This window comes from Anas acuta, chromosome 5, assembly GCF_963932015.1.
Source record: "Anas acuta chromosome 5, bAnaAcu1.1, whole genome shotgun sequence".
Classification (NCBI taxonomy): domain Eukaryota; kingdom Metazoa; phylum Chordata; class Aves; order Anseriformes; family Anatidae; genus Anas; species Anas acuta.
The window spans coordinates 61,335,785-61,361,058 of record NC_088983.1 but is presented as its reverse complement, the minus strand read 5'-3'; the positions used below and the strand labels follow the sequence as shown (position 1 = coordinate 61,361,058).

The 25,274-nt window shown below is 36.2% G+C and overlaps 1 protein-coding gene and 1 pseudogene across 6 annotated transcripts in view; both read left to right on the top strand.

Annotated features, from left to right (window-relative positions):
- INSC (INSC spindle orientation adaptor protein) overlaps positions 1-25,274 on the top strand; it is a 135,756-nt gene that overhangs the window by 106,131 nt on the left and 4,351 nt on the right. For all 6 annotated transcript variants that reach the window (XM_068685217.1, XM_068685218.1, XM_068685220.1 and 3 more), the window contains 5 exons: positions 6,231-6,402; positions 8,401-8,579; positions 19,597-19,663; positions 22,605-22,760; positions 23,429-23,505. In XM_068685217.1, the coding sequence (XP_068541318.1) occupies positions 6,231-6,402; positions 8,401-8,579; positions 19,597-19,663; positions 22,605-22,760; positions 23,429-23,505 (651 nt within the window). The remainder of the gene's footprint in view (positions 1-6,230; positions 6,403-8,400; positions 8,580-19,596; positions 19,664-22,604; positions 22,761-23,428; positions 23,506-25,274) is intronic.
- On the top strand, positions 1,543-1,659 carry LOC137858188 (U2 spliceosomal RNA; annotated as a pseudogene).

The window sequence follows — 25,274 nt, the reverse complement described above, 5'->3', positions numbered from 1 at the left end:
GACACAAATAGTCCTCTTGTAATCTTGTATGCTCCTGAGATTACACATAAATCGTTATCGTGATGTGACAGAATAGGAGAAAGCATTTTAAAAATGCTGAGTTCTAAGACCATTAAAAATATATTTGCTTTTTAAAACCACGGTAGTCATTTATGGTCAGTAGTTATCCATCTGTTTTGTCAGTGCATCCCGGTTCTATAAACACCAACAGTGGTTTAGTAGAAGGATTGGGACTACAGGTGACTTCTATATAACTGTGAGTGAATTCCTTCTCAGTCTCTTCTCCTTCTGTCCATTTTAGCCACTCAGCACCTGTCCTACAGAACTGAAGGCCTGTGAGGAGTATATCTAGAAAGTTGGGTGTATCCTTGGCAGGTTCACATACATGTATGTTTGTAGAGGGTAGTTTGAAACAGTGTAAGCTGTGCTTATAAGGGTGGGTGGATGTGAGCTGGTAGGCTAACAGCAGCGCAGCTCCTGGTTTCTTTTATCAACAGCTTTAAAAGACTGCCTTTCCCTTCATCTAAGTCCTCAGTATTGAGGTAGTTCAAAGCCTGCTATTCCCTTATCCTTAAAACAGAGATGAGAAAGAAGTCTGGATGTCAATCTTACTGATTTTGTCCATCCTTTCTACGGAAAGGACTTATTCTTTATAACCTCTTTGACAAATCTTATCTGCAACAAGCTTAGACCCTCTCTGAGTGCCAAAGAACGTCCACTGTAAGTTGACCATCTTTCCTAGGTTTAGAAGGGAGAAAACGTTTATATAACATTTATCCTTTTCACTCCTATTCAACCTAGAATTCACTCATGTCATCTTGCTCTGCAGTTCATTTCTTCCTATGACGTGGCTGCAGGATTCCTGCTTAGGCATTGACACCTTTAATGGTGTCAATCTTCAGGCTGAGAAGTTTAACAGTCTTTTTTGAGGTTGAGATTTCTTTTACTTAATGCACATAATTATATTCCCCATACAGATTAGATAATCTTTATGTTGGCCTTTGGTGGCTAAACACAGGGAAGAATAAGTACGTCATCCATAGCATGATCACGTTCTGAAGGATAGAAGTTTAATTGGGAAATGAGTTGAAGGTGCCATGATCCAAAGAACCTACTCATAGCAAACTTCAATACAAAGCTAAGGTAATTGCCAGCTGTTTTAAAACTACTGAGTTGGGAACCAGTCAGCCTTTATTCAGCTCTGCACTATTGTGTAGAGTATAAAAGAATAGCTCATGTTTATAAGGTGCCATGGCTGCTGCACAGCAGTTGTTCCAAAAATCATTAGAGTGCTGCTTCCATGGAATTGCTGCAGCAGCCTTGATTACTTGAAATAGTATTTGTGGACACTTTAATGGCGTCACTTTACTAGTATATCATCTCACTTTAAAAGTAGCTGACCAGCTCTTTAGCTGGTATAAATCAACATATTTCTCAGCTATAGTGGAGCTAAGGCAGTTTTATCTGCAGAGTATTTCACAGGGCAGGTGACCATATATGAAGCGTAAGGTGTTTTGTCCCTTTTCCTTGGTTTCTTTCAACACCGCTTCTCGGCCTTTTGGCTAAGATCAAGTGTAGTATCTGTTCTTATCAGTTTAATTTCTGATACATCCTCAATGCAAGGACTTTATATTAAATGGACTTTTGGGCTCAGTTTGTTTGTTTGTTTATTTATTTATTTATTTATTTATTTATTGCCAATATAAACCTTGATCGGATATTAGGAAGAACTTTACCAAAAGGGTTGCTAGGCATTGGAATGGGCTGCCCAGGGAAGTGGTTGAGTCACCATACCTGAAGTTCTTTAAAAGACATGGAGATGTAGACCTTAGTGATGTGGTTTAGTGGAGGACTTGTTAATGTTAGGGCCGAGGTTGGACTAGGTGAACTTGGAGGTCTCTTCAAACCTAGATGATTCTGTGGTAAAAGTTAGATAAGAATTGTATGCCTTCTTCAGCTGCAAAATAAGTTTAAAAAAAGTCTTATGTAGAATAGACATCAGTCTTGATGATCAGGAGTTCATTTAATGAGTAATAAGTCATCAAAATAAAGGTATATGGATTCTGTTGAATGCCATTTTCGATGGAATTGTGGAAGAGTGGAGCAACTTCATGATTCATGCAGCAGTCTGGGAAGTGAAGTATATTGTGTTCACAGAATGCTAAGCCAGGGATTCAAATAGTTTTTGAATGTAATCATTTTTCCTTCCTTCCTTTCTTTTTCTCTCTCTCACTCTCCATCCCATACATTCTAGTGTTTCCATTCAGACTGCTAATGTTCATCTCTCCTTTTAGTTATTATCTTCCAGATTCAAACTGGGAGGCACTACTATACGGCATGTGTGAAAGGATAAAACTAATATAATAAACATAACTTTGATCTGTTGGTGCTTGACTGTTTGGTGCAGCCTCTACTTTCAAAATACTCCTCTTACCTTCTGAGAAGGCTGAGACAATGTTTGAGAAGTGATCCCCCCAAAATTCATCTTCTGCTGTTGGGATTTTATTTTCATGCTTGCTGTCTCATAGCTGGATCTCAGCATTTCCCCTTCATTCTGTCATATATATATATATATTTATTTTTTACTGTTTTCCTGTAAAATCTGTTTTTTAACCTGCTGGTGCTGCTTACCAGAGGCACCCAGCAGCAGGCTGGATAGAGTTACCCACACATTTGATGATGGGAAAAAAGCTGATAGCCTGTGAGGCTCTCTGATCTCAACAGGATGACTTGGACATCAATTCAGAGAACTTTAAAAAGCCTTGAGAAAATTTACCAACATGTAGAGCTCATCTGAGCATTGAGAGGACAAACAAGAATGTGGGAGAAAGTCATTGTATGAGAAAAGATCTTCAGCAGCATTTTATACAGCTGAAGACAGGCATTATTGGAAAGAAGGGAAGAGGTCTTGGTTCTCAGAGTCAGCTGGAAAACCTGTCTTAAACCTCCTTTCAGAAAACAGAGTTAAGATGTGCACTGTGTATAATATAGTCGGTAAAGTCAGGAAGTCAATAATGCAATTCATTGCAAGTTCTGTACTGCTATCTTTATTAACTGCTAGGATTTAATTCAAGCTAGTTCAACCATGTTAGCAGATGCCTAGTTTTATGTAATATTTTTAAGAGAAAGAACAGGTATACTGAAGAAAGAGGGCTGCCCTAGAACTTGTTCCTTTCTGTTGCCGAGGAAATAAATGATTTCCCTTCAGAAGACTTGATCTATGCAGTTAAGTGGTCACGTACTTATTTTGCCACTTGGATGAAGTTTACATAACAGAGCTATGCTTATAAGAATGTAAGTTCCTGGCATTTTTCCAGTTATCAATATTGAAACATTAGTGATCAAGCATTTACTGAACACCATTCCTCAAATGCAGGGTCTCCACAGCATCTTGTTGCATTCATGGAATTCATTTATTTGCTTTATCTGGCTAACTGGTTCTTTTGTATTGCCAAGGTGATGAACAGATTTGACATTTAGCTGATTACTTCACCAAAATTAAACAGAAAACAGGGCAGTCATCCAAAGTTCCTTTCAGTGTGAAAGCTAATTATAAAAATGCTTTGAGCAGCAATTTCTTTTTGGATGTTAAAGTGCTTTTATTAGATTGTTCCCCTGTCATTTTAAAATTTATTGCTGGACACTTATAAATGGGGTTGCCTGATGGAGCAGAATTATTTTATCTTCTATATTTAAGATAGGAGCCAAAAGAGTATACAGCAAATTTTAGGCAGAATTTGTTACTATTTTACAGGATTCTGAATAGAAAGGAGGAAAACTAAATAGTGCTGGCCTTTATGGATAAAAATAAAGTTTATATTTTATTTTTATGCTGAAGAACAACATATATCCACTTCTATTTACAATTCAGCAACTGTCTATTTCCACAAACAATTACTTAAAAAAATCAAATAAGTAATTTAGAAGTTGAGTACAGACTCTGTATTTTTAGCAGCTTGTGTTTCATAGTGTAGATATAAACAATCAGTGCTGATGGAAAAATCTAACCTTGTACTTGTACCTCTTTCATAAGCCATTACTGGTTCTGAAATAGCACAAAACCACTCCAAAATCATTTTGCTGAGGTCATTGAATAAGAGTTGGCTAAGTGAATTTCAACTTTAAATTTAGGGCTGAAGAGTACCAAGATCTGTTACCAGCTCTTAGAAGAAGCTTCTTCTGAAGTGTGTGTGTGTGTGTATATTTAATGCCTTGAAGTATATTTAAAATTTTATTCTGACTTATTAGCATCCTTCAGACTCCAGACAAGGTGTGATATAGGGAGGTTTCAAGGTGACAAAATTGAGGAGTTTTGCATATGATATTGTCTAGCACACATTGGCTACTAAATCATCTTGTGAGGACATGTATTAATTCTTGACACTGAGATCTATTAATATACCTTGAAGCCAAAAGAATTATGTGAATCTGCTGTTTCAAACTGTAGAATTCTGCCATAACTAGGAGGAAATATTTTGCTATAGGTAGATTAATGTTGAAAGGTTGTCAAGAATAAGTTTGGTGTTGAAAATTTATTCTTCCTCTTCTTGCCAGTCCTTTCAGTTTCTGTACTAAATCCCATTTGTAATCTGCACGAAAAATAGAGATATAATTTCTTTTGCATTTCTTTATGTTCTTAGGGTTTCAATGATACAGTCTATTGCCTATTAAAAAGTGCATCCTAAAGAATAATCTTCCAGGGGGTGATTTTTGCTTCCATCAATCTGAAAGCTTTTCTTATAAAACATATTATTGATAAGCACCAACAATTACTTTAATTAATGCTCATTGCGAGATAGCTAATACAAGGTAACTCCACTTTCTCTATTAATAAGTTACAAAAATGTGAATACGAATTTTGCTAAATATGCTTTGTGGAAAAAAAAATAGATAGGACTTAAGAAGCATGTGCTGAGGAAGCTTTGAATAAACAGAGAATGCAATCTGAACAACAGGCCTATGAAGGACACTTGGTGAGTGTATAACGTGTTTGGTTTTATTTGAAAAATAAATGTGAAAAACTTTATTAAAGTATATTTCAGTGCTAAGCCTTTTTAATTTCTCTTTGTATTTATAAAATGTCTAAGTAAGTTGTAAGACAATTACAGTCATTTTTCAGAGCTTCAAATAAATAAAGATTGGTCTTAAAACTGTTGCTCAGTGAAGCTTGTAGAAGCTCTGATCATTTGTAAACTGATTTAAAACTGTAACTATAAACCTATAGTACATTAGCTATATTAGCTGTTAGCTATGTATTTATATTAGCTATATAAAGATTTTGATTAGTGAATTTATGTGGATTTGACATTACATGCATCTTCATGCTCTCTGTCCCCTCTTAGCACATCTACCTATATGATGAATTATTCAGCAATATGTTAAACCTGGGGAGAAACATAGTGCTGTTAATTTTGAAAGTTCTTAGGTTATGTCCTTGTCTACAGAAGACCTTCTTTTCCTGGGTTGGTTACTAAGAGATGATACATATCTACAGTTTAAGCTATCCCATCGTCTATACTCTGTCACAGTCTTTCATTGTGTCAGTGGGTCTCCTATAATCCAGAATAAAATGTGCATATAGGATGTATTTGCCTAAACTGCATAAGGAATTAATTTAAAATACTATACTCTAAAAATATAAATCCATGTCCATTTTACTCGTGTTTCTGTTTCTCTTCTGAATATGCAATCCTAGTTCTAAATTGACACCCATGGAAGCTAGCTCACCAGCTGGAGTTTGACAGGTCACGGTACTTTCTGATCGTGTGTTTACTTTGTGATACATTCAGTAAAATGTGGCAAAAAAGTCTGCCTGTGAAGAACTTACTGCACACTTAAGCTTGAGTCTTACAATGGGACACACTTGAATGAATGTAGATGTGTCTTTGGCAGAGTAGCTGTTAACATTTGCTTATCAGAGTTTATTTTTGGAATAGTGCTTTAGTTGAGACTTCTATCAGAAGAGACTTTTTGTTTGACCAAAATCAGTTCAGTAGAAACATTATGGGAGAAGGAAACACAAGACTTTTTTTGGTCAACAAACTTTTCTGTTGAACTTACTTTTATTTGCTAAATTGACATTTATGTAATAAGTGCAACAAGGTTTAAGTCAATTTTAAAAATGAACTGAGTAGTTTAGCCACAGCCAAGAAAGGAGGACTTAAACACCTATTTGGTTGCAAAAGAATTTCTTGGAGTAATTCCAATCTATACCTCTTGTTTCTCCATAGGTTGATGGGATACTGTGCCTGACTGACATTCTTACTGATAACACCCATTCTGAAGCCACTCATGCAGAAGCAGCAGCAGTAATTGCACAGATCACATCTCCACATCTCACGTTCACTCAGCATCTCAGCAGCTTTCTAGAAAATATGGAAGAAATTGTAACAGCGCTTGTTAGTAAGTTCTTTATGCAATTTTTGAGTCTTTCCAGTTAAAATAACAGATTGAGGGTAGGATTCTTCCATTAGCAAGATTCTGTGAAAAGAATGTTTGCAATTTTTTCCTCAACAGCTAGAAGAACTTGGTCATTTTTAACCCTGAAGCAGGACATTCTGCAGTTACTTAACTTTTACTCGAACGTGGACTGGAGTAAAAAATATTATGTATAGCTGTAAAAAATAATATTCATGTGAAATTCGACCATTAAAGCCACAGAAGGAACTTAGCCAAATATCCTCCTGTTCCATGTTAGTCTCTAAAATGGAGTTTCTAGTAGTTGCCAACTTTTATGGCTGTTGTGTTTTCTAAAGTTGCTCATCACTACATCTACGTTTGTACGATACTTCAGAAGAAAAGTATAATGTAGTATAACATATAGATATTGTTACAGGAAAATAAAAGTTCCTGTCTTGCTTGCCTAGGCCTCTCATCTATGGTAAAATAATGTAAAGTTAACAGCAAGCTTTTCCTTAACCTTTTGTCAGTGAGGATACTTCATGAAAATAAGATGAAATTTCTCATGACTTTCTAGAGAGAAGAATCTGTTATTTCTAGCACTGTGCTCTATCCCTTTCAAATACTAGAGGCTTTCAGTCAGGTGTTCTCTCTCTGGCGTTTCAGATTTTCTCAGAGCTTCATACTAGAAAGTCTAGTTTGGTCATGTAGTTTGATTTCTCATGATCATTACATTTTACCCGGATATTTCTCTACTGAGCCCAATGATTACAGTTAAACTAGAGCACTTCAATTTTCATGATGATGTTATTATTATTATTATTTAATGGAATAAGAAAAGAATTTAGTGCTACTGCTTGAGAATTCTGCAGTGGCTAAGAATTATCTGAGATGTGCTCAAACATTCTTGGGTATTCCTAGAGATAGTGCTGCAAAAGTCAAGGGAACACTTTTATCTCTAATGACCAGTCTGCCCAGCAATAAATACTGAAGGTTCTGCCTTGAACCTTCTCTGAATCCAGTGGGTGGAATTAACTGTGCTGGGCCTGATTCTCCTGTAGCTAGACTACTAGAGGCATCTAAACTGACTTAAGTTGTGTTTAGAGGTTATCACAACGTACCACAGTCAAAAGAGAACCTGAATAGCCCACTGTAAGGGATTAGCAGGTGGAGAATTTCCCTGATTCTCAGTGCTCAAGTTCCACATGAATTTAGTAACGCATACTCTTCTCAAGATATGTGAGCATTAAAAATAGACCATGTGTAACTTTGGGAGAGCTTTTTCAATAATCACACACCAGTGTCCTTGTAATATTTATAGCTCAGCAATTGATTTACTGTAATATGTTGAATTTTTAAAACATGCTGAAATCTAATTGCCAGGTGATTCAGATTTTAGTTAAAATACACGTGTGCAAGGAATTAAAAGACAGCTGTGTCTTCAGCACTTCTTACTGAAGCTCGAAAATATGCAGGATGTCTACAAAGGAATAAGTTTAGAGATGTGTGCCTTGTTCTAAAGATCAGGATAGATGGCAGAATTATTCTCTTATGGTTCACCTACTGTCAGATTTCTGCTTCCTCTATTTCATTTTATTTATATGACGTTGCAGGTTGAACAACATTCAGTGGAATGTTCTCTGTAGAATGATAAACTAGGTAGATCATCTCGTTAGTTAGATGAATGCTTAGGAAACACTTGGTGCCTAGGTTCATTTTTTCCATTTTTGCCTGCTTTTGGTGTCCAGAAACACAAGCATAAATAAAGTTGCCTAATGTTAATAACTTATAAAGCACCTTAAAATGTGATATACTATATTTATGCTGCAATTAAAATGATTTATTTTTTTGTCTTGTGTATTATGAACTTGGTCATAATTATTCTTGGTCGGATATTAAGATTACTAATGAAAATTGCAGATGGTTAAATGTTGCTTTGAAACAAACATGTTTTTGCAATGAAGGGATGACTTTTATTCATCTTATTCTCTGCATTCCTAGAACTGTGCCAAGAAGCCTCATCTGGTGAAGTTTTCCTGCTGGCTTCAGCAGCTCTTGCCAATATTACTTTCTTTGATACCATGGCTTGTGAAATGCTGCTCCAGTTAAATGCAATGAAGATTCTTCTAGCAGCATGTTCAGACAAACGCATAGTGGATACTCCGTATTCCCGAGATCAGGTGAGCAGTTTCTCAGCAAGATATCATGTCTGAGCACATTTGTGCAAAAGTCAGCTGGTTTCACCTCCATGTCTGTTTTGACATACTCAAACCTAATTTGCTTTCTTGTCTTCCTTTTTTTTGGTTCTTTCTGACACATTGCTCTTTCTTTATCTGTTTATGTTGCTTATGAGAATTCAGAATGGTGGCAGCTTTAAATGTAATTTTTCAGAAAAACAATAGCTAATTCATAAGTTTCTAAGACACTAGGATGTATTTTTTTCCACCATGAAGATGGCCAAATGCTGACACAGAAACAGAGATGTTGCGGAATCTCTCTTTTTAGAGGTATTCAATATTTGGCTGGACAAAGCTCTGAAATAATTAAGATATGAATAGAGAATGGGACCTAAATAAACAATTTTCAGTTCTAAGAGGAGTTAGCTCCAAGAGCTGAATAAGGATCTGATCCTCAGCCCATTGACGTCGGTAGGCTTTGAATCACGTCCTAACTGCATGGTAAATGGTTTGCAAATTCTTTTGGCAAAAGCAGATGATATAGTTTTGTGTTTCCTTTTCACTTTCTTTTTTTTTAATTATTTTATTTTTTATTTTTTTTTATTTTTTAACCTGTAAAGAGACAGATCATTAAAGGTCTGTGCTAATGCACAAGAGGAAATTCTTTTGCTCCTGTCAGGCAATGCCATGTATGTTTTGGAGAAGCACTTCTTATTTGGCATCTCAGTTATGAATTTCACCTCAGTAGAGTATCTGAGAGTTTCAATAACTACTACTAAGGGGTGGAGAATGCTAGTCAGTTCTGTTAACCTGCTTTGGTTTATGAGACATTGTGAATACAACTAAAAGCCCAGAATTCAGTCCTCAGAAGCCCATTCCCTTCCCAATGGAAATGATTAATGGCAGGCTTGGGATCTGCCACAAAAAAAATAAACTCCGTGTACCTCTCTACAGGAGGTCAGGCCATGAAAATCAAGGCACAAGCGACCATAGAAACTCATTATTGGAGAGCTAGAGGGTTATCACAGGTGCTTTAGCTTGTATTAAGAGCAGTTTTCTGTCTGAGAAGCATTTATGAAAAAATTAAGTAAGCTGTAATTACCATACTTCGGTACAAACAAGGACCTCAGCCTTAGACTTGGTTGTTTATTATTTCATATGCATGATTTTTTTTTTTGTTATTCCTCCTCTACTCTCATAATTTTGATTTCCTTATTTATTTACATTCTCATCTTAGTTCTGCTGTGAGTTTGCAATTTGCTCTGTGGGTAGCATAGCAAGCCTTTTCTTTGCATGAGGAAGGCAGACTTTAAGAGAAACATTTATGACTTTGTTAGGTAACAGACTAGTTAGAGGCCTTCTGCAGCTTTGCAGGTTGCAGGACATCTCATTAGCTAGAATAACAGAAAACTTCAGAATGGCTTCACTCCAAGAATTAAAATTTTATCCCCAGCAACACCTTGCATTCCTTCCTGGAATGAAAAGCCAGGTCAGGAAGGTGTGATGGATTCTGTGATATGCCACAGTAAGTTTCTGAGCTGTCTCCTAGCTTTTTAGCTGTTATTTCTGCAGCAATGGGACTGTGAAATGCTACCTGTGTGTCACTCTGTTACTGAGCACTGGTTGCTCAGGTGGAACTTAAGTGCTGCTCGTCTTGACTTTAAGAGCTGTCAGTGTTGCTAGTCAAGCAATTTTGATAAGGCAACAGCCTTAAGAGAATTCTTCCTTTTAAGTCCTGAACAAGTATGTATTTGAGTAGATTATTCACCTTTCAAAAGCGTACTTGTTTTAGTGGTATATTAAAGGGCAAGTTCTGCCAATTATCATAATTCTATGGAATATTTTGCATTTTAATTTGCTGCATGCCTAGTTGTTGCAATGGGGATAACGTAGCCTTAGCTAGAGGGAAAAAACAAAACAAAACAAAAAAAAAACAAAAAACATCAACAACACAGCACTTCTTTAGTTTTGTTACACATTTTTAATTTAGTAACACATTCTGTAGTGAACCAACCAATGTTTCCAAATACATTAGTCCTTTGGCATTCCTGTTGATTTAAGAAAATGTTAATTTGCTAAAATAGAATGAAGCATGCTCATTGTAAGCCAAAAATGGGAGAAGGATGGTTGATATGCAAGAAAGGAAAAGTGAGTCTTGTTTCCATCTGTGCAATTTTATATCATCTTAAAGTTGCAATATGCCCTTCCATACAGCCTTTGTAAGGACAGCTAGCGCTGATTAGTTATCACCCTCCATGATGGTATAAATAGATAACATTCTGCTCAGGAGCTGGATGTCAGATGAATTCTTTGTTGACTGCAGAAAGTATTTTCCTGCTTAGGCTCCTCCAACAGTAATTTGTCTTTTGACTTCTGAAAAGCTTTTGTGCACAAATAATGACAAACTTTTCTTATCTTCACTATCTGAAAACTGATTGACTTCCTCTTTCACTTCCCAGACAGTGTTAGATTAGATCAGGTAAGAAAACAAGAACTGAGGGCTGGTCTTGATAAAGAAGATAATCATTGTCAATTTTATAGCAGTTCGTGTTGCTTCTGTAACAGGCAGTGTTGCATCAGGATTGCTTAGTTTTATAACAAAATACTTTGTATGGGAGTTGACAGATAGAGCTCTGATTTCCAGATCAATTTAGCCTCTAGTTTTGGGTCAAAATAGATATGAATTTGCCACTTGTTCTTTGCTTACTGCAGCTACCTTTTTGTTTGCTTTTTTTTTTTTTTTTTTCCTCCTGGATAATGGAAAACTTTTACTAGAAAGGTACATATTCTTTCAGAAGGCTTCATACCTAAATTCATGCAGTATTATACCTGTCTAATATATACAGTCAGATGTCTTAATGGAGATAAAGCATTGTCAGAAGAAGGGTTTTAACCAAAACTCTTGTCATTCTGGGCCTCCTTTATTCTAACAATCATCTTAGACTCTATGTAGAAAAATATGAAATGTATATTTGTGCACAGTATATTTATGTATAATAATTTTTTTTCTCTGCATTCCCACTTGTCTCTTCAGTGTTACTAGCGTTCTCACCTTACCTGTGAAGTTGTGAAGGTAAAGTCTAACAGCTTCTGATCTTCTGTTATTCAGGCAGACAAAGAATTAATGTGGAGTGAACACATCAATTTTAAAGTGGTTATTTCTAGGTCTAAAATAAGTGACTTTTTTTTTTCAAAAAAGTTTTATGTGGAGAAAGGCTTTTAAACAGGAAGGAGAAAATGGAAATAGTTTTTTTTTTTTTTTTTTTTTTTTTTTTTTCCCCCTGCTGAATGCTTTCTGGTTTTCCTGGTGTTTGAGGGATGTTGCAGGCTATCTTCTCTCTCAGTTAAGATTTGAAGCCCTTAATATTATTATTCTAGGTTCCAGATACTTTTCTCTGATCCCTGATTTTTTCAGGTCATTTATTTCCTTTTGTTGCCTTTTTCCCCCCTTTTTTCCTCTCACATGGAAGCTTGCAGGGTCAAAAAGAGAGGAGAGAGAGATGCTACTATAAGATCAAGTAGTCCAGATTTTTAAATGTTGCCTAGGTTCCAGTGAAAGAATTTCTTTAACAGAAAAGTATTAACAGCACTTTTAGACTTTTGAAAGTCCCTGCCTGAATAACAGGAGCTTACAGCACTACTTCTCAACCAGAGTTTCTTGAATACTGGGGTACTTATTACTCCTTGCCAACTGTTTTTTGTTTCTGCTTGTTAAGACTGGAACTTCTGACTCCATTTTTTTTTTTTTTAATTGCTGTCCAAATTTTCCCATATGTTTGAAAGCCAGCATGGACTAACAAGAACATGGGTTAAGAATGGAGCTTGAATCATGCAGTCCATGTTAGTTGCCCACCTTCCTTACATCTGACAGAAGTAGGAGATGAAATTATTGCTGGTCACAGAGGAAGGCAGTTGATGAAGAGTCCTCCTCACTTATGCTTTTGAAATTGTAGGAGCAAAAAGAGGTTGGAAGGGGAGCTCCCTCTCCCTGTTGGATCAGGAGAGGAATATCCCTTCCACCACTGACCCATCGGCTGGTCTTTCCCAGAGAATAAATGCATGAGATACCCTGGGACTGAGTGACCTACGGCATGTTACACAAGCAGCCAGTGACAGGGTTAGGAGCAAAGGTTGGTGATCTGCCTTTATCAGGTTTGTCCATGAACTGTGGTTGGCAAACTATATAGTAAGATTGTGCAATCCTTTCTAGCATTTACTTGCTAGACCACATCGAGAAAACATGTTTTCAATGAATATAGCTTGAAACATAGGTGATATGTTACAAAATAAGTATGTTACATGCCTTTCCCTGAACTTTAACCATGACATTATATCACTGATATCCTGGTTAATTTTCTATGTGAGACTTTAATTGCTTTCCTCTTGTCTGGCCCTCCCCCATCCCCCACCCACCCTTTTTAACTGGTTCTGTCTTTGCACATACAGTAATTTTAAGTATATAAAAATAAGTGTGTGTATTGACTGTTTTTATGTGGTCAATGTTGTGGAGTGTTACACTTCGGGGGTCCAGCACTAAATCTCTTAAATCTTTTTGAGAGAAAATGCCTGTTTAGTTATAATTCTGCCTTTTGGATTTAGTCTTGATGCAGTATAAGGCAACATGCATCATTATGGAAAAGAAGGGGAACAGCTGGAAGAGTAAAATCCTAAAATTGTCATGTCAGCTGAAGAACTCTTTGCTATTCTTTCCTCGCTTAGTGTGGCTAGGGCTTTATTTGTAGGACTAATTCCTAATATTGTCCCTGCTCAGATTTTGGAGTACTAATTTAACTTCTCAGCATTTCTGTTTAATCATCTGTAAAGTTGGGCAGACAGTACACTTGCTCAGTGTAAAGCCTCTCTGGAGGAAACATACTATGTCAGCACGATTCATTGCAGTTTTTATTTTCTGTCCTTGCCTGCCAGGTTCACAGTACAATCAGACTGGTGCTATTTACTGCAAAAACTATAAAGAGGAGACTGCAGCAGGCTGTACCGATCATAGAGCTACGAGTCAGAGAGGGTTGTGTGCATTTTGCTGCTTTTGTCTTGTTTTCATCACAAAAGGAGACAGTAGACTTCAAACAGCCTCTGACTCCTGCCATATGACCTGGTTTGTGGTATGTGCCCATTCCCCATGTGACCTAAATGCAGGATGCATTTCCAGTGTGCTTCCTTAAAACAAAATACGTGAGAATATGTTTATTCTGCCTACTTAGCTTTTTCTTAGTCAGTGGTATGAAGTAAATAAAAATCTAGTAAAGACATCCTTCATGCCAAAGGGGAAGATTTCTTTAGTTTTAGCCTCTGATGCTCTGCCTTAGTGTTCCGAGACTATGGTTCCCTGATACAGTCTTAGAGTAGACCTGGACTTTGCCAGCAGATGCTGTCTCTAACTGCTATTTTTATTTTATGGGGATGTTTGCTTCTTCCAATCAGGTGGCAGCAAGACCCTGTTTGTCTAAGTATTTTGTCCCCTATTTTATCCAGGAAGAAAGCTGAATTTTAATCCACAGACAAGGCTATATCTTGGCTATATCATAGCTATATTCCCAGAGAAATTTCCTACAGACTAGCAAAGTTTTTCCTTCAGTAGTATCCCAAAAGGTTAACCAGGCTTTATGTAATGATTGTAAGTTGTCCCATGCTGCATATACTCTTTTGCTGTCTCCTCATGGGCTGATATTGAATCAGAAATACTGTTTTAATTTACATTCAGAAACAAAGACTGTCTTGCTTCTGATTCGTTGTCAGATGCCCCTTTCTTCCTGAAGATAGGTATCTGTAACTTTGCTGACATGATCTGATTTATTCTTGTATCATTAATTCAAATGAATTACCAAGTACACATATAATATGTAGCAAAAATTAATTAGCAACAAATGGATCAGCCTTAAAGGCATAATTAACTAAGAAGATTAGCAATTCTATATTAATATATTTTGCTACTTTTTTAAAGGATTTGATAATTCTTATTTTGATCTTGTGTGTTTTGGTTTATGTTGGGATTCTTACTGAACAGTGTGCTTTTATTATCACTAATGGTGATAATCACACCTTCCACCTTTCCAGATATCCATTCTTGCCCTAAATGAGATAAGTTAACCTCAAATGTGGAAGATATTGGTCCTTTAACAGCCTGAAACGTGTGCTTTCATCTTCCAAATCCTACTGCATTTTTCTTCCTGAATAGCTGGCTTCACACTAATAAGAAACATTTGAAGATCATCTTAAATCTCCTGTTCATGGTAGGTTATCTCAAGCAGTAAAGAAGCCTTCTGTTTCTTCGTGGTTTTTAGGTTTAAAAATCTTTATTACCTAAAGCATTTGAGATTTATGTTCTTAGTGTATCTGAGTTTATAACAAAGCATTTTGAGTTAGTTTTCACTTCTGCAAGAAATGGCCAGTACCTTTTTTTACTGGTTAGTGAACAGTAGTCACAATTACTTGTTTAGAAAGACAAGTGTTGTATGATGTTAGTCGTTACATTATTTAAGCAGGAGAATCTCCAAGCTGACTTGAATGGAGGTTTGAGAGGTTTTGAAAAACACTATTTTACAGGTTCTGAACCATAGTTTCTCAAATTTCTCCCACTCTTGATCTGTAAGTCCTAAAGCTCAGTGCAACCTCAATGACAGAAATGAAAAGGAAGGTTCACTGTTCATAAACTCAGTGTGTGGAAGGAAACCGCATGGAACTAAAAACGCTTTTCAAATGATAAAAATAGATTTTCTTTATTGGAGTAACCAATGACATTAACACTGCCAATTATAACAATGGATAACATTGTCACTGCAGAGGGGTGTGCCTGCGTTTATTATCTGCTTACTTATTCTGCTTATAGAAATAGTGAATTTAGTCAGGTTTTTAATTTCCAGGGCAACTGTGAGGCTAACTGACTTTTGAAAGTCTGAAATCTCCATTATTTTTAAGTGTATTTAGTTATTAAATAGAGAACACTTCCATGGATCTAGATGGGAGCCCCCTTGCTCAATTCAAAAATAACAAAAACGTCTATAATTATTTCACTAGCATATGGTTTAAAGGTGAATTTTCAATGCTCTTAATTTTAAGTATAGTTTTTAAATTCTGAAAATGAGCTCATTATTCTCAGTTTAACCTTGTGAAAAATCATGCTAATCCTAATGGGAGTAGGTGCATTTTAAGATTTTGGTAATTTGGTGCCTCTTCTCAAGGTGCTAAAATAGAAGCATTTCTGACAATTCTCTTCCTAGCATTTTGTGTTTTACTTCTCACTGTGACATGCTTTAGGTGGGCAGTGCATAGCACGTATTAACAGCTGGGTGGTGAATACAGTGATAAACCTCAGAGGCCTGTTCTACTGGTTGTTTTTAGTAGTGCATATCATGTAACACTGACCAGAATTATTCAGCTTTCATGTTGCGGTACGTGACAATTAGGCAATTTATTACTAAGAAAAATTAAGAACTGAAGAGCTCATACAGGGCAATTTACCATAAAGATTAAGAGGTAACTTGCTAGACACTGAACTCAGGTAAATAAGCTAAGCTCTTGATGTGACAAAGAAAGAATGAAAAAAAGCCACGAAACCAAACCAAACCAAAAAAAGAACAAGAAGAAACAAATATTAAAATTTAAAACTAAGCAGTTACAACCAATACAGGGGGAAAAATATTAAGGGAAATGGCAGGTTCTGCATTTTCTATATCATCATATCAAGACAAAGTCTTGCTTAAAAATGATACTGAGTTAAATATATCTTACACAGATAAGTAGTCTCATAAATGAAAGATCCTGTGAACACCCCTGACTCTGCAACTAGCATCTGCCCATGGTTTTAGGGCTACCAGTTCTGCAGAGAAAGCTGCAGTCACCGGGGTTATCAAAAGTCTTCCTGCCATTAGAGAAAAACCTCAAATTTTTTATCAGTCTGGACAACAGAGACCAGAATATGGACTTAGCTTGGGTTAGTCTATCGGAGGGATCTGCAATATTAGTACGGGTAACAGAGATGCAGGGATCAGGACCTAGCTCCAGGACATATCATACATATTGACAATAGATTATGAGATCAAGTATTGCATTAAAAACAATCCACATATGATGAAGCAATATTGTTTTTGTTTTCTGGAAAAAAATAATTTACAGACTTCATATTTCAGTATATTGCTAGGGTTAGTGTAATTTGCAGGCTTCAGAATATAGTTTCTCCCCGGTGTCATCACAACAACAGCTGATCAGAGGTTCTGTGTGCTGTTGTCAAGGACAACCTCTTTTTTGTACTTTAAGCTTTAGAAGGTCATTGCGTGGCTTAGGAATCCAGAGAAACTCCAAGAATCCTAAAGCAGCACAGGTACCAGTCCTTTATAATCTTGGAGAGTAGTCTTGTTCAAGATATTTCTTTAAAAAATAATGAAATTGATATAGAATATTGCAGTGGAATACTAGAGTTCCCATGTCAAATATTTTCATTTTATTTTAATTCTTAAATAATTAAAAATGCTTTCTAAATTCTTTCACTTCTTTCACTATCAACATTTTTTTTTCTTAGTAATTTTCTTCCATTTTCCCCATGGCAATAACTTTTATCTTTGTATGCTCCATGTTTTACAATAATATCTGAACTGGTTTAACAATTCATCAGGGCTTCACAGTTTTGTTTGTTTGTTTGTTTGAGGCACTTGCCTAAGGGTTTTTGGAATTTGGGGACAGATAATGGGAAAAGAAAGGCTTAGATAGAGACTGCAGCATGAGCCTAAGCATCATTAGACAAAAAGAATCTACACTGGGAGAGATGCCGCTGGAAAAGTTCTGTTTACGGTTTGCAATCAACTCTAAATCCAAAGGAAATCTTGCTTCATTAATACCAGTGCTCAAAGAAGTGTTGCTCTTCAAAGCAAAATGAGTCTACATACAAGTTTGTTTTCCCCTAGAGAGTTCATCAAGGAATTAAACTTCCTTGAACTCTGGTCTCTATTACAGAGGAAATTTTCATGTAAGCTGCATATATAGTGAATTCTAAAATAGGCAAATATAGGAGAAATAGAATTTTAAGTCAGCTCTATTCACCTTGCCTCTTATGTGTTTATGTTATGCTAGTTCATGTTTACCTTGTTTACGTCACAGGAAAACGTGACATTTTGGGAAAAGAAAATCTATCCATATGAAGTATGTTAATCTATAGTTTAACTGCCTTTAGAATCCTAAGGTGTTAAAAAGCAATTTAGGTAAAACCTGGATGTTATTGATAAGAAGGGTCTTACATAAACCTTTCTGGACAAGGCTACATACAAAACGTTTAGACTAGTTCATACATACATTGAAAAATAAAGGGGCCATGTAATCAACACAAAGGAGTCTGAAGTATAAATGTAACCATCACTCAAATAATTTTTGGTGTCAAAAGATATACACAAAATATTTTTACATATGAAAATACTTATTAGACAAAATAACTTGAAGCGGTGGAATAATTGGCACATATTCAAATTGTGGTTAATTGAATTCTTCATCTGTGGCTTAGAGAGCCACATGAGGTACATATTCTGCATAGAGGAAGTAATTTTCATTAACAGGATATAATTTAGAATGAGAAAACATATACACTCTGCCTGAAACAGTGTTAATAATTAATATGGAATAAATACATAGACATAGACTGAGTTACCATATTTCTACCTGTCACTCTTTAGAGTTTCAGCAACTCATTTGCATCCTAAGTACATATATTTATTCAGAGAGATGACACTGTAACACTGACTTCGAAAGTGGAAGACCTTTATGTCACATCATTGAAAATGAGTCATCCTTGTTATTAAAATGGCAAAGTGAGATCAGAACTGTGATTTGATCTACTTACATCTGTCTAAGAAGTTTGCTTGTTTGTGAGCAAGTGCTATACAGTTAAGTCGTAACCAGTTCTCAGATTGATCATTATTTTTGAGGCTGATCAGTATTTCTCAACTAGAAAACAGTAACATTTTAAGGAAAAATATTATTTCTGCTTTGTGTTATAATGATATGTCACATTTATTATTTGGTCTCTCACATATGCTGTTAATAATGAGATGTATTCTCATGTAGGAAGTGATTTATTTGAAGACTAAAGTATAAAAGACTATTGTGCAGGATTTATGAAAGAAACTATACAATATCAGTGAAGGGAATGACTGCAAGCCATCAGGTCTAAATGATCCAGGCTCTGTCAGTGGCTGCTGTATCACTTAAAGCAAGCTGTATTGCACCTAATCTTGAAAACAGTTAATACTATTTTGGATAAGAAATTCCATAAGTTGTGATTTCACAATGTGCTTCTCTTGGTGCAAAACCTAATTTTGATCTTAGCTCAGGAAACATGTAAACAGACTCTGAGGACCAGCTCTGGTTGGGACAGTGCTCTAATGCACATAATCTCTGTGCATGTTAATAAGATTTTAAGACTGAAAAATATTCCTTAAATAATCATGTGAATTATGGCTGAAATCTTCAGATCTTTTGTGAGTGTTCCTCAAAGTTTAAGCCAAACCCTGAAGTAGAATGGTAGCAGTAATGTACCGGTACTGAATGTATGGTATGTGCTAGTCCTTAACCTGTCCTGTGAGCATTGTCTGTGCTGGAATGGGACTGCAGGGCTGGCTCCTGAGTACGGGCAGCTCTTGGCTGAATTCTTTGTAGAACTCCTATTTTTTTTTTTTATAAATGCTTATCTTCTTCTGATTTGACCACTGAAACATTTTTTCTGCTGCATAGAATGCTCTAACATACTTCTCTGCATCTCTGCATGAGTATAGGAGTGTGAGAAAAAGAAACATTATTTTTCTTGTTGTCTTGGTTTCAATTGTCAGCCTTACGTAAGAGACCCCTGAGAAACCAGAGGTGGGAATAGCCTGTTCTCCTACAAGAACGCTTTTAATTTTTACTGTTTTTTTTTTTTTTTTCCATATTTCTGCCATACTAATTTTATAAATCACAATGCTATTTAGTTAGTATTTGTGAATGTAACACCATACTTTGTGTTTCCTTCTCTTTTTAAAAACAGGTGGTAACAATAATGGCAAACATGTCTGTCTTGGACCAATGTGCTTCAGAAATCATTCAAGGAAATGGTATGTATTTTGGCTGAATTACATTTTGTGTGTTTGTGGAGAACATTTGAAAGGAAAGGATTATTTACAAGGTAAAGGAGAAAGACTTCACTAATAATACTTCACTTTGAATCTTGTCTCTGTTGGATGTTGCATATTGCTGCAGGGTGCAGAATGAGTCCTTGGGAGAGTTTTGTGTAAGTGAAATAATTTACCACTGGTTTAGAAGACTTTGCATGTAAGGCCACATCGCTGATTCTGCATGTATGTGCACACTGTTTATTTGTAGATGAACAACGCAAGGTAGTATGGAAGTGTTTCAACATTTTTATTCTTATAATTACACTGTGTAAGGTATCAATTCTTACACATTGGAAGATATCATCTGATACAGAGCCATGTATAGTTTCTGTTCCTTTGTTCACAGGTATTCAGAGGTACAAATGTATTGGTTTTATTACTGAACAGCAGTTGCCCCCCGCCCCAGTCCTTTAAATATCATACTAGGAGAAATTTATTAATATACTTACCAACAAATTCATGGCCAAGCAATATTGTAAGCTTTTTTCTTCACCCCTGTCAGTGGGAGACATTCAAATATTGTGAAGCTTCACATATATTACCTTTTCTGTTCTAGGCATATCCCTTCTGTAGTCTTTTAATTAATGTTTGTGTAGGACTGGTTTTGAGTTTGAATCTATTTGAATCTTGTGATGATGGGTTTCAGCATCCATATAGAAGTGGGTCTTGAAATAGTCAATGTTATGTAATATTGGATTTAGTTCTTTATTTCCATATTTCAATGGAAAATTTGAGTTCTGCGCATACAAGTACAACTGGTAAGGATTATTTGATAGATGGAATCCATGTGTGCACAGAGGTAGTGTGCATCTGATGTCCTTGCTAAGGTGTATTTACGTGTGAAAATGTATTGCTGTTTGAGACTAAATGAAAATGTGGAGGTTGAATATATTTTGTTACCAAAGCACTTCCATCACAGATGTGTGCAATTGTACAAATTACATGACCTCCCTGTCCCATGTAGAAAATAATGCAGTAAGGGGGAGAAGACAGGTAAGTTAGCATGTAGGTTTCTTACACAATGTCTTTGTTCCATGGGAGTGGAGGGACAGTCCTGGAGAGGGGTCATTTGGGTCCATATGCTGGTTTCTGTCATGCTCTCTGTGTTCCTAGAGGTTGGGTGGGTGCTCCTGGACTTCTTGGTGCAGGTGCATGAGGTTTCCCTCCCTGGAGTCTTTCCCAGAAACTCTTGATGAGACCCTGACTTCCTCAGGTCTGTAGGTATTTGTAATTATCAGATTGGGTAGAAAACACCCTGTTGGTGATTTCTGTTCAAGTTATATTTTTTTCTGACTTTCTGTTGTTAGCACCCAGAATCCAGATAATGTCCTGGAAACTTTTGCACTCCTTTTTAATTAACAAGTTGATCATGTAGTTTGAGGATCTATTTCCTTGAGCACAACGTGAACTGCTTTGTTGACAGCTGTTTGATCATGTTCCCACAAGTGCAGAAAGATCATAAAAAGACAGTCAAGCATGCTGTGCTTTGTAGGACCAGGACATTGCTGTTAACATGTGCAAATAACTGTGGAACTATTTGGGCAAGTTGTTGAATATTCATCACAGATTGCATTGGATCTGTGTGCGCTCACACCACTGGTGAGCTGTAAGCATGACTTGGACCAAAATAAAAAAGAAGTATACAGTGCCAAAGAACCTGTTCTTCTTCCCAAAAGAAAACAGAGGTGTTCTGTTCCATCCTCCCTCAGTGAAACATTTAATTAATGGAAGTATGTATGAGATAAAGCAAAGTTTGCGTATACACTTCATGCAAGTCCACACAGAAGCATTTGCCCCCAGGCTTTCTAGAAGGGTTGGCACTCTTCTTATGTATAAAAGCTTCTGTGTCTGACTAACACTATAATAATTAGATGCTGGTCAGAAGCCAGGTTTACGTATGTGCTACTGCGAGCGGTCTTCAAATCTTAGAGTCTCGATGGGTTTTCTTCCCAATTTTGATTTTTTTTTTTTTTTGGAAGGCAATTGATTATTATCTAGCTGCGTCATTCTGGTGCTAATTCTTTTAATTGTTTATGCAAATGTTCCAACTGTTAAAATCCTCAGATGCTACCTAAAGTAATCTGAATGCCTAATGGCATATGGAGTTTAATAGCACATAATTGTCCTTACATTTAAAATAATTTAGAAAATATAAATCAGTGCAGTCTCATCTGGTCTTGTCCTACTGCAATAAGACTATCAATTCCTACAGGCAACCATAAATTGATTAAAAAAAATATGATATGGGTGACTGGGTGACATTGTCTCCTCTGAAATGAAGAATAGTCATAGTAAACCTCAAGAAGCAGAATTTCATCATTTGCCTCATCAGGGGTTTTTAGAATGCAGATTACTTTAAATAGTTTGAGACAGAAGCTTTTAAAGATTTGCTTAAAAATATGTAAACTGTAAAAACCAAACCAAAACAAAAAAAACCACCAAACTTTTATTTTCCTTTAATTCAAACATCACATAGAAACCTGAAATACGTTCTTACTGTTTTTTAGGTTAATGATTACATTTAGGTTAGTTTAGAAGCAAATAAAGAAATCTTTTTGTTGTCGTAAATATTTTTATAGCCAGTGTAAAATAGTAACTACTGGACTCCAGTCAGGCTGTTTCAAAGCAGCCTGAATAGAAGAGGGAAGAGCTAGTGCATTTTCTAGTTCCAAAAGTTCTGTAGCTTCTTAGTGAAAACAAACTTCACACAGATTAGATGTGCCTAAATACTGATGGCAAAGCTGGAGCCCACAGTTATGCATTCTTCATGTACTATTCAGGCAGTAATTCTATTTACCTAACTTTTTCTCTTTACTTGTTTGGACTGATTTTATTTATTTATATTTGAAAGAGGCTAACAATGGCTCTTACATCCTTCTAGGTATTCAACTTTTAATGGAAATGCTCTTTGAAAAGTCATCTTCAGGAAATACAGCAGAAGTTGCTGCTTGTGAGCGAGTCCAACAGAAATCTGCGGTTACACTGGCACGACTCAGCCGAGATCCTGAAGTGGCAGATGCAGCTGTAAAACTCAGCTGTAAGGATGTTTCACTAGCTTAATGAGACTAAAAATGAGGGAAGAACTGTCAAGGAGGAGCTCTTTTTATTTTTTAGCCTCACTTGGTACAGTTTGTGGAATAAGCTCCCTATAAAATCTGTTCAGAGGGTTAGGAGGTTCTTCTTAATGAACCTCTGGTTCATTTCCTAAAGGAGCCTGAGACGCAGCTTCCACTCAATGCATAGGTGTATCAGACTGTGACAACTAACCATGCTACCTCCCGCATTCCTTTACTTAAACCATTGATGGACACTTGTGCAGTATCCATCAATGAACAGAAAACTTGGATCCAAGCAGGTTCAGATGTGCTGAATCTACTGGGAGGCAACATGTTCTTTGGGCCGGAGTTTTTTAAAGGCATGTGGGAGGATAGTTGGGGAAGGAATGGAATAATGATTTTAATTCTGAAAGAGCAACAGAGGTTAAAAACAATGCGTATCTTTGTTTACAATTTACAAGTATTAATTGTGAAGTGCTAGCTCCATGGAAAGTCTCTTAAGTATTTGTACATCATTTTGGCATTAGAGGTAATATTTGGTAAGGAATGTAAATATTATACTTTTTCTTAAAGTCCTTTTATCCTTTTATCTCAGATAACTAGTTTGTGTTTCTGAATTGTTTATCTCAATATTCTTTTGTGCATGCAGGTATTCCTCGCCTAATTAAACTTTGCCGATCACCAACTGAAAGAAATAACAGTGATTCTGTTTTAGTGGCATGTCTGGTAGGTACCTTTTTATTGTGCCTATCCTGAAAAATGCATAAAATCCAGTGCTTTAGACTTCAAAATGCATAAGTATTGCAAAAAATGTTTTAAATTCATGCCAGGGCCTCCTGCTTTTCCCCTTAAGTATAATCCTGTACAGTCTCAGTTATTCTTCCTCTAATTGAAGTTTTAGGCAAACATGTGAAAAACATCTTCAACTTCATATTGTTGAGCACTCAACTTTGTAATTTAAAACTTCAATAATTGTTAAATTCCATCTCTGATGTTATCTTTGCCAAAATGAGCCTTGAATCACAGAGGTAGTAGCCCTTTCTGTGTGTGTGCACACATACAGATGTATATGTATGCAAATAAATAAATAAAATAGCCAAAGAGAGTCATGGAGATTTGCTTTCACTACAGTCTATTTTTTTTTCCTGTTTGAGTCTCTAAGACAGCATAGAGCTTAGCCAAGGAGTGGCCAATGGAAGGTTAACACTGTCTCTGCTTAGGAGAAGAATCCTAATTGCTGGCCCTATACTGTGTAGACTATGAGCCCCAGCCCGCTGCTGGAGTTGAGTAATTTCATGTAGTATACTGCAAGAGGAAAGCGCTCTGGGGACATGGGTGAAGAATATTGCTTGACAGTGTTTTATTTATTTACTTATTTATTATAATAATGTTATTGTAGTGTCAAAGTAAATATTGGTGTTAATCAAAGCTACAGTTACCTACCTTGCTTTGTATGTGTATAGGAGAAGTTTTTGTTCATTTAAGCAGGATTCATTCATGATGAAGAGGGTTTGAAAGTGATCGTAAGAAATACTGTGGTTATTCTGCATGTGTGCTGAAAAGACAGGTTTATCTTGTATGGCTTGAGCAGAGGCCACAGAGTGATGGCAGCAAACAAGACTGACTTTTCTATTGCCCTGTCTCACTGAGTTAGTGCTGCACATTCCCTGAATTCATATCTATTGATTGAGATGTTACCTGCCTATCCATCTCAGCATTTCTCTGGATAGTTTAGCAACTGCACAATGGCACTTTTCTGAAAAACATGGCAAAAATGTTGTGCTTGAGACAAATATACTGCCTTAGGCTCATATATATCATCACTGAGGTCCAAATGCTTGTACTTTTTAGTGTTTTTGGCTTAGTTGTTTACTTTTTGTGTACTTTGAAGCAGGTGATTAACTCTTCTGTTAATGTAGCATTGATAAACGGTGAAAGGATTGCTGATCACAACTATCGGACCTTACTAGTTTGAAGACAGTTTTTATTCTTGAAGAAAACTAGCTTGCTTTTCATTTGCATCTTTAGCGTTAGGTTGCTAGAAGGTATGTAGCTGTAATTTATTCTGTTGAGAAAAACAAGTAATGTCTTAGATAGGGAGAGGTTAAACACAACAGTATTATCAAAGTAATTTGTATTATGCAGTTTCATAATCCTAACAACTGGCAGTTTTACTTGTTTCCAAATGGATCCCAAATGCCTTCTTTATACTATACTTCTGTCTAAAAGATCTGTTTATAGGCATTGCATAAAACTCCAATGGCAGACACTTTCTGAGTCAGACAGAAATTAAGACAAAAGCTGAGAATAGAATTGAGATACAGAGGGAGTGACAAACATGCAGCAAATCAGACACATTTACAATTGATACAATAGCTCTAGCTGTTGCCCATGTGTTCTTTCCTTTAATGCCAAACTGTTCTTGCGCTCGTGTCTGAGAGTAATGTGCTTAGAAAGAATTGTCATTTAAGAGCTGATTTTGAGGGGAGGTTCAT